The sequence below is a fragment of the Lepidochelys olivacea genome, assembly GCF_965140295.1.
Source record: "Lepidochelys olivacea isolate rLepOli2 genome assembly, chromosome: 8".
NCBI lineage: Eukaryota > Metazoa > Chordata > Testudines > Cheloniidae > Lepidochelys > Lepidochelys olivacea.
In genome coordinates, this window is record NC_140418.1 from 21,230,085 (window position 1) to 21,244,901 (window position 14,817).

A 14,817-nucleotide genomic window follows, 5' to 3' on the forward strand; every position below is an offset into this window, starting at 1 on the left:
GGGTACAGGAGCGGTCACAGTTGGAAATTATACTTTCCTTTATTGCAGACATTCAAGGGGGGAGGGATAGCTCAGTGGTTTGAGCATTGGCTTGCTAAAGCCAGAGTTGTGAGTTCAATCCTTGAGGGGGCCATTTAGGGATTGGGGGCAAAAATTGGGGATTGGTCCTGCTTTGAGCAGGGGGTTGGACTAGATGACCTCCTGAGGTTGCTTCCAACCCTGATATTCTATGATTCACAGACCAAGTGGACAAGTGAAGCAAAGAGATGGAGTTGCTATAGCAGCGGACAAGAGAACAGTTACTTCAATAAACAGCTAGCTGGAAACTTGTCTCTGAGTAGATTGTCATAGCAAGGTTGCTATAGACTATGCATTACTGTGAACTGCTGTTATGCACCAACAGAAGTAGCGGAAGAGAAAGATTAATTTTATCCATGGTTGGGTAACACTGTAAATCATAATATGATTTTGATAATGGAAGATATGAATGCAAATGTTGATAACGGACATGGTCAGCAAATGAATAACATTGGACCATATGGCATTGAGATAGCAAACAATAATGGGTAAAGGTTAAGAATTTGCTGTGAGATGCATAATCTGATTATTGGCAGTGTTTGGTTTCCTCACAAAGATATGCACAAGTTTGCATGGAATTCACTAGATGGTCATCAAAAACCAGATTGACTACATTATTATCAGTAAAAGGCAAAGAAGGTCAGTTCTGGATAATAGAGTCTATACAAATATCAAGTGTGGCAGTTATCATGAAATACTAATGGGAAAGATTAATACGAAATTAAAATCCAAGAAAAAGATGGGTGCAGCTGGAGCCCAAGTTGATCTTGATACATTAAGGGATAGCTCTGGGAGGAAGACATACAAGGTGAGGCTTGGAGGTTATTTCAAACCATTCATTTGCGATGATGAAGAAATTGCACTCCAGACTGGATGGGAAATATTCAAGGAAGCAATATAAAATACAGCAGAGGAAGTTATTGGAAGGCATAAGCAAACAAGAAAAATCTGGACAAGCAATGAAACAAGAACATTACAGGAAAAGAGTGAACAAGTCAAGACTACTGGGAAAGTGGAAGAAGTGAAAGTGTTACCAAAGTGGTGAAGAAATCACAACAACTGGACAAGCAAAAGTTCTGGAAAGAAGAGGTTCCACAACTAAAGGAGGCACGAAGAAAACAAGATATGAAAATGGTACACAAAAAGGTTAAGTTGTATGGAAACACAGTCAGGCCAATGATGCAAGTGGTAAGAAAGACTACTGGTGAACTGACCACACATGCTAAAGAGGTGCTGCAAGTATGGAAGGAGCATTCTGACAAAGTGCTGAACACTGTAATTCAGTGGCTCTCAAACTTCTGTACTAGTGACCCCTTTCAGAGTGGCAAGCCTCTGTGTGCGACCCCCCCTTTTAAATTAAAAACACTTTTTTACATATTTAACACTATTATAAATGCTGGAGGCAAAGTGGGGTTTGGGGTGAAGGCTGACAGCTCATGACCCCCCCACGTAATAACCTCCTCACCCTATGAGGGGTCCCGACCCCCAGTTTGAGAACCCCTGCTGTAGTTCGAGATGCAAGCATTCGCGACATGCTAGACAAACAGTGCAGATTGCAAGACAGAATGGATATCAGCACTGAACCTCCATCAGAAGAAAAAGTAGAAAGAGCAGTGAAGCAATTAAGAAATGGGAAAGCTACAGAAACAGACAATATAAGAGCTGAGCTGCTACAAGCCAGCAGGAGAAACGCTCTTAAATCATTATGAAAAATATATAAGAAGATATGGGAGCAAGAGGAGGTACTGTATGACTGACTAAAAGGAATAGTAGTACTAAGCCCGAAGAAAGGGTATTCTACCGATCTGAATAATTATAGCGGTATACGCTTATTATCAGTACTGGGAAATCATGATGAAAGTAATTGTCAACAGATTAAGACCAGTTTTAGAGGAAATAGTAGGTGAGGAACGGTGTGGCTTCACACCAGGCTCAAGTTGCTTTGATCAGATATTCATGCTCCGATAGTTGATGGGGAAAAAATGAGAATGGGGATTAAAGATGTTTACTGTTTTCATTGACTTCACAAAGGCATTTGATTCAATGTGGACGGATGATACTGCCTTGGAAAATTGGTGCAGTTGATTTGGACTTACAATAAATGCCAAGAAGACAAAGTGGTTGCATCTTGGAAAAGGGACAATAGATATAGTGTTGACATGCAACAGAAGTGAAGGCATAGAAAAAGTAAAATTTTATATGTACCTAGGAAGCTTGAACCGTGCCAATGGTTAAAAGGAGGTGTGCCTTAGCAACAAGTGCTGCACAAAACTGATGAAATTATGGACTCACAAAAACATTGTTTGCTACCAAAGTGAAAACTGATTAAACCAGTGTCCTAACAGTATAACTCTACAGACTGGTCAGAGTTGCATGAAATTAAGCAGACATCAGAAGGCTGGAGGTAGTAGAGAGTTCTTTGGAAGATGGCAACAGTAAAGTGAAATGATTTTAAGACAAATAAAATTAGAAGAAGAGTAGGAAGTGAAATCAGTGTACAGGATTGTCTGCAATCAAAAAGATTACAGTGGTGGTGACATTGTAGAAAACAACCAGATGATAGGATGCCCAAGAAAATAATGCAAATTCATCCAAAGTCAGTCAGGCCAAGAGGCCAACCCCCAACTAGATGTGAGGACTTTGTGCACAGGGATATGACCAGGCTGGGCTTAAAGGAGGACCAAGCCACGGACAGGAATGAATGGTGACACTGTACTGCTCCCTGTGTCTGTAAAGATGTCTTGGGATGAGAAGAAATATATATCTAAAACATAAACTTTTGAAGAGAGAGTGTGGAGGAAAACCATGATCACCTGTGCTTCATACTACGTAAAAATAAAATAAAATGTAGTTTAAAAAAAAGATTTCAAACAAGTCACAGCTTCCTATCCTAATTCATGGCTACCTAGTAAGGGTTCAATTCTGCCAGCACTTATGCAGGTGAGTAACTTTACATAGGTTACCAGACTAACTGAACACAATGGGGTTACTCATTTGCATAAGTGCTTATATAGGATCAAAGGACAGGATGGAAATTGTAAAATAAAGATGTTTTTGAATCATCTGAGTGTAAAAAAATGCGTCTAAAACTATCTTAACAGAAGAAAATCACTTCTCCTTCCCCAAGTTCAGCTCTTAAATATAGCCACTAAATATTTAACTTCTGGGTGTTTTTTTTTTTAAAGATATAAGCACATGTAAATATGGATAGACAGGGTGGGACCCAAATTGTTTAAAGTCATAATAGTCCTTCACATACTTTAAATTAACTGCAGCACATTTAAAATTGGAATAAAATGGGGACATCTAGAGGAATTATTTGATATTGCAGCCTTATGTCTAGGTCTGAGACCAACTGGTCTTGCTTGACTGATCAGCTTTTTACTTTATGCGGTGGTGTTGTAGCCATGTCGGTCCCAGGATATTAGAGGGACAAGGTGGGTGAGGTCATATCTTTTATTGGCCCAACTTCTGTTGGTGAGAGAGAAGGTCAGAAGCTTGTCTCTCTCACCAACAGAAGTTGGGCCAATAAAAGATATGACCTCACCCACCTTGACTCTCTGTTTTTTACTTGTTCGTTGAAATGGTTCCCTCCTAGACTATTGAGTCTGAGTCTCCTCTCACACTGAGTTCATTTCTGTGATTCTGGATTTACACTGAGTAGCCAACTGTTGTGATTTTATCTTGAACCTCAAGATCCAGCTGCTGGACATAAGTGCTCATGTGAGGATTTCAATTTCATTTAAGAAAAAATAAGTTTCTAGCCCTTGGGGTTGTGGAGGAAAGCTTGCAAATGTGACTGAAGTATACCTGTGAAAGAAGAAGGCAAATGAAAATAACCCAACATTGATTTGGTTTTAACAGCTCATTGTTTTTCAGCTATTCTCATGATTTTGGAGGGCTGATACAATGTTTGAGTTTGGCAATACTGGAGTGAGAAGAGAATTAGGCCAATTGTTTTCAGAGTTATAGATCAGTTAATCTGAATTTCTTCCCTTATGCCATGTACCTACCCATTAATTATTATTCATATTACGGTAGTAACCGAGAGCCTCAACCCTCAACCAGGACCCCTGTGTACAAACATAGAACAAATAGTACTCCAAAGACTTTACAATCTAAATATAAAACAAGATAGATACAGACATATTCACATCCCCAAACTCACTTCTTTCCTGAAGCCCACAAACCTCAACCCATGTTGGCAAATCTGCTGTCACCAATCCAGGAATTGTTTTCTTATTGTCTTTTTAAAACACTAACATAAATATAAGAAGTAGGCTGCAAAAATATTCAAAAAGCATTGGAAATCTGCCTTTGATTCACAAGAATGGGCCTGATCCTGTAGTCAGGGGTCTTACTATCATGACTAGTTCTATTTATTTCAGTGGAACTACTCACAGTAGTAAGCACTTCACTCAGCAGTAAGTGTTTTCAGGAATCAAGCTCTTAAACAGGATCGGGGTGAGGGGTGTGATTATTTACTGATAGAGTTATACCAGTACAACCCTTTGCATAGATGCAGTTATACTGGTATAACGATACTTTACTGTAGTATAGCCATCCCCTTTCCCGTACAGGCATAGCTGTACAGGTATAAAGCACCGGTATACTGATATAACTGGGTGTGCCCTGGGGGGGTGTCTGCCTTTAACTACACCAGGTAGTTTTAGTGATACAACTTTCCAGTGTAGACAAGGCTTTAGGGCCCTGATTCAGCAAGGTGCTTAAGCACATGTCTAATTTTAGCATATGAGTGTTCCCATTGACGTCACAATAGACTCAGTGAACTCACACATATCTCGCTTAATTGGGACCTTAAATCTACGTTTCCTTGCAAATGTGAGTTTCAATCTGATTCTAATGTTCTAGAATTGCATTTTTTAAAAATATGTGATAAAAGAATAATTCTTCATGCTCATTTTGGATGTGTACCCTGACTCCTCAGTGGTAGAGAGCCATTTGCTCCACAATGTTTAGTGGATCACTCAATGCCTAAGGTGCTTGCAAGAGCTCTGCTCTGTTCAGTGTCCTGTTCCGACTGGCTGATTGTGCATAGCAACAAGACCTCCACAGCGACCCACCCAGCCTGTCTGCCTGGGGAATTCAGCCCTTAGAGGCACAGTCTGATGATGCTTGGCAAAAAAACCCAAACAAAAATAAACAAAACCAAAAAAAAAAAAACCCACACATTTCAGTCAGGAGGATACATAATTGTGTTCTGGTTCCGAGACGGAATTCTCTTGCTGTGATGTGGGCATCACCTCAGCTACTGTGAATGTTCATAGGTAAACAGAATTAGTCACTGCCAAGATGAGGCTGAAACCTGGATGTTTTCTGCAGTTTCTGTATTTAGATAAAATACACTGTTTATTATCAGTTAGAAATGCTAGAGCACTTGCAGAATATTTCCAACTCCTAGATGTTCATAATAAGAATACTTTGAATAGTAAGTACTTTCCAGAGGCCCTAGAATTTGCTATCACTAAGATTAATGTTTATATCTATCTATATATATAAAAGAATTATATGATGCTATCAAGTTTAGCATTTAAAAAGTGTTTTGGATTTGTTTAAAAATTCTTTAGGGTTCAAAATAATTTCCAGAAACACTATAAATACCATGTCTCAGCTATTACAACAAATACTGCATTCTGTAATGCTAATTGACTTGCTGGCTTGGTTAATGCAAAGTTTTGGAATTGCCCCAGATAGATGGCTTTCCGTTGTAGCATATACCACTGTGTCTCGACTGATATAGCACTTTCCATCCATTCTAAAAGGTTATATGGCCTGACTAGTAACACATCAGATGATGAAATGATACCCAGCCCTCATACCCAGCCTACTAGCATGATTGCAATAACTGAAATGTGTTCAGCTCTTGCCTAAGACGTAAACTTTTTTGTTCTCTCTCTACCTGGTTCCTCTTAAAGCTGACAGTCCTGCAATTCAAATTAACTTGTGTGGCATCATCACCATCATTATTATTTATCATTAGCACTCTGGTAGCACTGAAAAGCCCTGATCAGGACTAAGGCACCAGTGTGCTAGACACTGTACAAACACTCAATAAAAGATAGTCTCTGCACCAAAGAGCTTACAGTGTAAATCAGTGATACTCAGACCTCAGTGGTTCAGGAGCCAAATTAGCAATCAGCATAACCCAAAAGAGCCACAGGAGTGTGAATTGTTTTATTTGCTCTCTCTCTCTCTATATATATATAAATATTTCTTGGTTATTCTGACCAAGTATTATTCTTTTTTCAACTACAATTGGTTAATAACATAGTAAAAGCAGCCTAATTGGTTAATAGTTAAATCACAAAGTGTTTGAAAATCATGTCCTGCCAAGAGCTGCAGGAGACAAATTAAAGAGTCACTTGCAGCTCCTGAGCCTCAGTCTGAGTATCACTGATCTAAATAAATACCACAGATGAAGGCTCAGGCGAAAGGAGGTATCATACACACAGGGTGATGGGGCTGATGGGTGGCAAAGTCATATTCGTTCTGAAACACTTTGGGGCAAATCCATTCAGAGCACTGAAGTGGACTGCAAAAGTTGTTTTTTTCCCTGCCCCCTAGGTGCACCTTACACTTGTACAACATCACTGTCAAGCTAAATATTGTTTAAAACAATTATTCAATAGTTAAAAAAAATAAGCAGTATCTGCAGGGAGTTTAAGCCCAGTTTTTGACCTGCCTGAAGACTGTTATAATGAGCAATGGGACCCCCAAAAACTCTGTGGACATTTTGATCCAGATTCATATCCAAACATAATGAGCCTGTGTGTTTAAGGGACATAAATCAGACTACTGAATCCTTTTATCCCTTAATAAGGCAAACGTTTGGATGTAGGTCTCATGCCTTGGGCTCAGGTCTTATTTAAATCTGATGAAGAACATCACATGGAGTCTAAACATCTTTTAAAAGAGACCAAAATGATCAGAACCCACCAAAGAAATGAGTGATGTGAGTTCCCCCCGCTGTCCATGCCATGGTAGTGATCTAACCTGATTGTGGTGTTGAGCCTCATTTCCCAGCACTGTGCTGGAACCATCACCCCACGCTAGTGACAAAGTACAAGGAAAAAAACCAGAAAAGAGTCAAAGGATCGGTGGGGTTGGTTGCTATATAAAGGGCTGAATTCTGGCCTCATAATATGCACATGCAACTCCCTCTGGCCTAAAATCAGCAGGGAAAGACACGCTGGAGCCAATCCAGGGAGGTGCTGAGTGCCCTCAAATATGACTGATGTCAGTGGCAGCTGAGGGCACTCAGCAGCTCACAGTTTCCAAGACTATAATTAAAAATAATGGAAAGTATAAATCTAAACAAAATAGGTGGCTGGATCTTTTCAATAAAACCCTGAAGACCACACAGCCATGGCCTGGTACCTCCTATGGGTAGATGAGGTTCCTTTGCAGGGGCTCCATCATCACATTTCAGGGGAGCATGTGACTGAATGTTTGCGGCAGTTGCCTCGAAGGTGTGGCATTTCCTGGCCCATTCTGTAAAGAAAAATCATCTGAATAGATCTTTCTTTTAGCGCATGTGAAATACATTTTTTCCAAGTGAAAAATTACAACTTTTAAGCAAATTTCTCGGGCGTTTTGTTCAAACACCTAAAAATGAAAAATGTCACTTTTGGGCTGCTGAATAACAAGCAGAAACAAGCAAAAAATTTTTTAAAAATCACACATGCACGCACACAAACTACCTCTCTCTTGACAGATGTCACCGTGTGCGCATTATTATTACTGAACATTTCTTGGAGCGTGTAACTGGATTTTAATGGTCTGTGCAGTAACCTGAGCACCTTGGAGCAGTGTGTTCCTTATAAATCCTATTAATTGTTACTAGCAGCTTTGCACAGGTTAGGCCTAACAACCCACTGTTTTCCAGACCTGCAGCTTTATCACTTTCTCCGTTATGTGACTGACCTGACGAAGCAGCAGGTCATGCTGGTGTTTGACTTGCTAGACTGGAATGCCACAGGGGAGATTGGCTTTGATGAGTTCTACATGCTGGTGTGCATCCTGATATCTCATGAGGCAGGTAGCCTGGGGTCCCTGTTGGTGCGTCAGCCAGAGGCTTCAGAGAAGCTGATGTTATTCAGTGCCTTCATAAATTGAATCAGCCAGCTGGGAGTCTAATCTTCACTTATAATGTGATAAGTAGAAGGTAGAGGAACTTTCCACAAGCTAGAGACTGTCTAAATGGTCTTATGTTCTGAGGCAGCTCACTGAAAATAAACAAAAACTCAGCTCACAAAATGAGCTGCAGGCGCCTGCTGCTTTCTGCAAAATAGCAAGACTAGAACAGGATCCCATTTTCACAGGTCAGCATTTTCCACCCTCTCCCTGTTGCGCAGTAGAGCACACGATTCTTCTTCAATCTTCGTACTACGACTCTTTCTCTTATTGATCGTTATTAGAGGTCAGACCTGTTCCGAAAGAAAACAGTAGCCTGGTGTGAGAATTAAAGGGTGTGGGGGGGAAATGAATGTTCACACAAGCTCCCCACTTTTGGGGGGTCATACTGTAGCCCAAGCTTCTCCTTTTTGGGGGCAGGCCGCTAGCAGTGTCATCCTGGGGAGTCCTAAGAGGCAGTGCTTAATTTGTAACGAAAGAGGTGCCAGGGCTCAAGCAATTAGGTGCCGGGACTCGAGGAATTTTTTTTTTACTTGAATAACTGATGCGGCAAGCCCAGAGGTGCCAGGGCTATGAACTGCCAAGTCTAGAGGTGCACATTAAGCACTGCCAAGAGGGCAAAGACCATCCATGGATGTACAGCAGGCCTGAGTACTTAGTCATTTCAAGAGCAACTTGTGGCTTTGCTGGCTGCATGAAGGAAAGTGGGAGACTCAGTGTGCTCAGTTCATTTCCATGGCCGTCCAGCTCAGAATTATTTTGCAGCACTAGTAGGGTCTGAAGCCTTGGGGAAAACAAATTTGGATGCATAGGGCTAGGCATGCATGTGTGCAAGGAAGCATTGAGTTCTTTTCTCTTTGTATTGCAAGCTGGAATTAGGAAGGTTACCAGCTTTTACTATCTAGACTTTAACTGTGTTTGGTATTATATGTATTTTCTAAAACAGGATATCTCTGCTCATTATTTGTTCTTAAACATTTCTGTCCTGAAACAGAACCATCTGGAAAAGCAGTTCATTTATCAACACTCTGGGCCTGTGTTTGAGCTGCTGGATATGGATGGAAGACACACAGTTGGCCCTAGGGCGTTCCAAGCCACTAGGTTCCTCTTTAACATCAAGAAACAAGAGCTTGAGAAGATATTCAAGGACTTTGATGTCTCTGGAGATGAGGTAAGATTAGAGGAATAACAAGCCCTTAATAATGCCGCATTTTATTTATTAACACAGAGGCTCCAACTGAAATCAGAGCCCCATTGTATCTGCCCAAGGACAGTCCCTACCAGGAGCACACAATTAAAATAGATAGGACAAAGTGTGGGAGGGAAAACAGGCTGAAAGATTGACTGTCCAGTGTCACAGAGAGGGCAGTAGTTGAGCTCAGGTCTAATGAGTCCTGCTGACTGGCCATGTAGCTCAGTAGAGTACCTCTCTTGAACACTGCTCTTGGCTCCATTTCCATTCAGAGAAGCTTTATGTTGCCCTGTTACCTTGTGCTAGAGCAGCTAGAGCCTGCCATTCAGACAACTGCGGGGCCACGTTCTTTTTCCCCCACACTGGTTTATTTTATTCTTTATACTGAGGTCCCAGGCTATGCTGGGCTTTAAATCAGCTGAGGTGTCATCTGGAGACTGAGGGTTTGATTATGGTGCCCTTCTTACTAGGTAATTCACTTTCACCTTGGAATATAGAGGACTGTAAATCAGTGAACATACGTAAACCTGACCTCTATGATCTCCGCCAACTCCCCCTTCTTCACTGTATTGAATATAGGATTTGTGACCTCACCTTCAAGGCTCGTAACTTTACCCCTCCCTACCTACTCTTCTACTGATTACACCACTCTTGCTAACAATGCAAGCCTCCATAGCCTGTTTGTCTCCTCCTATAAGCACCTCCATGCTTTCTCCCTTGCCCATCAGCCTGTCCTCTTTCAAATCCCTCCACAAGACCTATGACCAAGGTGAAGTCTGATAAATTGCGAGCCCATAATGACTAGATAGGTAGGGATTGCTGATATATTAAAAGGTTTATTTAATCATGTTTCATATCACTGTTCTGTGGGGGTTTGTATAGCAGCCTCATCCCCGTAGTATCCCAGCACCTTCCAGCAGTATATTAAATGACAGACTAATGTCTGTCACAGGGAGTTCATTCCTTCTCTCCACAGGTGACAAACTGTGTGTGCAATGGACTGCTCTAATTAGTGGTTTTGTTTTCCCCATTGTTACCTTCCCTCTCCCCTGCCCTCCAATTATTTAACAGCCACTTGTTGCATTTTAACTTAGATTTTCCCTATCCTGTAGGATTTACAACCTCCTAATAGAGTTTGTACAGTGCCTTGATCTAAGGACTCTAGTGCTTGGGGCATCCAGACACAACACTAATGTAAATAATAGACCTGAACCCAGTTATTTCTGCTTTGCAAATGGGCTGCTTGGTTAAAGAGCATTTTGTAAGAGCTTGCTTTTGTGGTTGTGCCGGATATAATTCTAAAAAACACAGAGATTTCCACCCAGAAGCATCATGACATCTGCAACCACTGCGGAATGGTAGAGTGATATTCACATGTAGGGGAGATGCCCTCACAGCTACAGTGTGGTCCTTTGAGATGGGCCCAGCCCATGAAGTTCAGATCCAAACTTCTCCAAAGTTTGATTGGAAGGAACATTGTATGTATGTCTCTCTGAGATCCCAAATCTTGGGTCAGGCTTATCTCTGACATTAAAGTGGTATCAACCATCACTGTCTTGTTAAGATGCTACTTCATATTTTTTCCCCAACACTAGCAACTGAGCTACAAGGAGTTCAAAATGTTTACAATCTTCTGCATCGATAGACAACAGAAAAAGAAGGAGAAAAAGAAGAAGAGGTGGAATGAAGCGATTCCAGAATCATCTGGCCCAGACCTCACCAAGACCAGCATGCAACAACTACACTAGCAAAACAACACTATTTGATTCAACCGTCTCTTTCCCAGGCCCCAGGGGTTTTTGGGTTAGCTTAAAACACCAACTTTTAAGAAACCTATAACTCAAATAATGGTCCAAATAATTATAGCTGTATAATTTTGTCCCCAGATCCCATCTCAGATACTGCATGCAAGTGCATAATCAGGTCTGATGTCATCCCATGTGGAATAGCTGATGCAGCTTGTACTTCAGGCGCATTCCTCATATTTCACCCCAAGCCAGTTGCTGATATTCATGTCAACCCTCCCTGCCATACCGCATTGCTCAAGTATTTTAGGATAGCAACCCTGCCCCACCCTCCAACTACATTACATCTTGCTTGAGACAGAGCAGTCCTCCCCATACAACCATTTTATCACCTTTGAAGAGACAAATGAAATAAAGTTTAGCATAAAACCCAGCTGGCTCATCCCCTCTGATACTGGATTCATTCATGTTTGTCAGCTTTTCCCCCCTATGCTGTTTTCTGTCCATATTAAAATGTCTCCATTAAAAATAAGCATGGGGGAAATTAGATTTGTCTCATCTCCCTGCACCCATTACTGTTGTTGTGGGGAATGGAGCCAGCCAAAGGCAATGCTCTTTTCTTTGTTAAAATAAATCATCGAATTAAATCCATCTGTGGAGAGAAGAGAAGGGATGGGCAGTTTCTCTTGTTAAGTATTGACCATTTAAACCGTAAATGGAACAGTTTTCTAAACCCAGTTCCCCTTCTCACCACTTTTGCCTTAAGCCTCTGCGCATTGAACTTTCCAAGCTGTAATTCTATAATAAGGCAGCCGAATCACATATGAAGGCCCAGCTTCTGAATGGAGGAATTGCCACCATGGACCAATGTTGTTACTTTAACGGTGGCATAGGAATTCATAACAGGAAATAGGACCCCATCCCTTTATTTCCCCACTCCCAAGGCTTTATTCCCAGGAATCAAGACAATGAAGCTGTTGAAGCCCCAGTTTTGAGGTTATTCAGAGAAAACAGTTCATGTTTTCTAATCTGACAAAGGTGGAATGGCTGTTGTGACGCTGGCCCCTTTTAGTAAGTGACCTTTCAGTTTATCACTTTTTACCCAAAGATTCTGAAGAACTTCCAAAAACTAAACTTTCAGCCAGATTCCCCTCTTGTATACACTGGTTTAAACTGGAGTCACAATGCATGGGCTGCAGTAGACTTCCTCCAGATGTAACAACTAGGGCTGACCAGAAAACAAGAATTCCACCTTGCAGGAAAAAATGGAGGTTTCAACACTGGTTTGCCTGATTCACAGCTGGGACTTGAACTTGGGTCTCCCACATTCCAGTGAGTGCCCTAATCATCAGGCTATTGGTGATTCTGGGATGAGTGCCTCTCTGACCAGAAATTCTACCCCAAGCCTGCCAAATCTTCTGATGGATGTTTCATCTGAATAGATTCATTGAAACTAAAACTTTGAGCAGAAACAGTAGTGGCATTTTCCAATAAAAACATTTAGTCAAAAATTTCGTAACCAGCTGTATCGATGCGAGGAACAGAATTAGGCCCTCAACCTAGGAATCATTTCACCTACCACTATAATGTGACCCATTTGGAGCAAACTCTGTCAGCCTTTGATACAATGCACAGTACCATTACACAAGAGCTTAGGAGCAGAAGGGAAGAATGCAATATCCAAACCTCAGTTGGAGTGCTGGTGGGCAGAATGTAATTACCCTGTTGGAATTTGACCAGCTCAGCAGGGTTAACACCTACTTCAGTTAAGCAATGCTGTGCCATTTATAGGATATTATGTAACGTGGTAGAGTGAGATAGAGCTGAATACTTAAATAAAAAAGAAAATACATTCACAAGTACAAATAGTACATTTATTCCATACTCAGGAGTGAGGACAGAGTATATTGGACACACGCAGCAGCCATGACCATACAATCAGAGCTGCTGCAACTGGACAGTGGTTTGCATAGACTTTTATTAGGGATATAAAATGTTAAACAGTTAACTGGTAAGCATTAGGCTTACTGTTAACTGACCTTAACCGTTAACCCCCTGCACGCCGGCCGGAGTGGCCCCAGCCCCAGCCTCCCCACGCCAGCCAGAGGGACCCCTGCCTCAGCTGCCCCACCCCAGCCGGCCGGCCAACCTCAGCCCCAGCACTGGCCGGAGCAACCCAAGCTCCTCTCCCTTTAATTGGTTAACGTTTAACTTGGAATTCACTTTCCTGTTAGGTGGTACATCAGTTATTGTAAATATAGACCTAAAGCCCATTTCTTGCATTGGGCTTCTGGACACTAGCAACAAGTTGTGTGTGTCTTTATTGCCACTTTACATGTGACCATATGTTACTTGAATGAAGGGCACTGTCAAAAGGGGAGATTGTGTTGTCTCAACATCTTGACACGCCAAACTTTCAAAATGTAAAGTGGCTGCAATTACTGGGCTCCAAAGGAACATCTGCCCATCCCAGAAGAGGAGGGATAGCAGCTGTGACAACTCTTGAGGATGGGTAGCAGTAGACCATGCTCCTGTTCTTCCCCCATCAAAAAAGGAGAGAGTCAGGAAGGACACACAGAAAAATCCTCATGTTCATTTCTTTATATTTAGTTCTTACATTATTTTTTCTATATTCTGTTATGAAAACACTCTCTCCAAAAAGAAGTTAAACAGGTGACACTAACTGTAAGGATGATAAAGGGAGCAAAGCAACTTAGCCAGGATCATTCAAGCCCTTTTGACATGATAGGCAGTTAAGACTATAAAAATGGGCCAAACTAATGGTTTGTCTACATGATGCATTAATCCTAGAGGGGTACAAATTCTAGTGTACACTACTGTGTCATGCACTAACTGGCTTGTGTGGACCCTGCTTATGAACACTGTGTAGTACTGTTTGAAATGGGACTACATTAATATGCATTAGGGAACTTATAGTGAATGCCAGTGGGTCCATCCTGGCCAGTTAGTGCATGACATGCTGTTGAGTATTCAAATGTATTCCCTTCTGGTGTGGACTAAGGCACCATGTAGACATGCCCTAAGAGATCCATCTAACATTTCACTTAATATTAAAGGGCAACTTCACAGATAAATTACTTAATATTTCCCTCCATCCATAAAACCCACAATACCAGACCATGTGTGGTATCACACACACTACACTTTGAAGGTGTTGGAGAAACTTGACCTTTGGTTCCCTACCCCACTCCCCAGGGACCTGGATTCTTCCACTGATTGCATACCCTATTTTACACTATTCCTGACAGACAAATTGTGTGAGATACTGCTGAATGATACATTTGTTTTTATGACCTGAGCATCTTAACCTTCCATGGCCAAAAGTATAATAAAAAGATTGCAGAAATACAACTGGGAGTTAAATCACATTCCAATAACTTAAAAAGAGAAAAATGACACTCAGTTTGTTTCTTAAGGCATGGTGTTTCCAGTATTAATTTTATTTTTAAATCCAGAAAAAAAATTGTTGGTTTTTCTTTGCTTTTTTTAATACAAGAAGTTTTGTACAGAGTTTCTGACTCATAGAAATTCATGTTTTGCTCTCAATGTTATAGACGTCTAGCTATGTAAAAAAATTCACATAATTTAAGTTTAAAGACAACCTACTTGTGCTTTGCAATTGATTAA

General features: G+C 41.2%; 2 protein-coding genes across 2 annotated transcripts in view; one reads left to right on the forward strand and one right to left on the reverse strand.

The window, feature by feature from the left end:
- Positions 1-14,817, reverse strand: part of STK10 (serine/threonine kinase 10) — a 93,660-nt gene that overhangs the window by 72,594 nt on the left and 6,249 nt on the right. The gene's annotated exons all lie outside the window — the stretch shown is intronic.
- Positions 5,392-11,172, forward strand: EFCAB9 (EF-hand calcium binding domain 9; the record flags this gene model as incomplete). Its single annotated transcript, XM_084637946.1, has 4 exons — positions 5,392-5,527; positions 7,985-8,133; positions 9,227-9,403; positions 11,020-11,172. The coding sequence occupies 4 exons, from the start codon at positions 5,392-5,394 to the stop codon at positions 11,170-11,172; spliced, it is 615 nt and encodes a 204-aa protein (XP_084494072.1).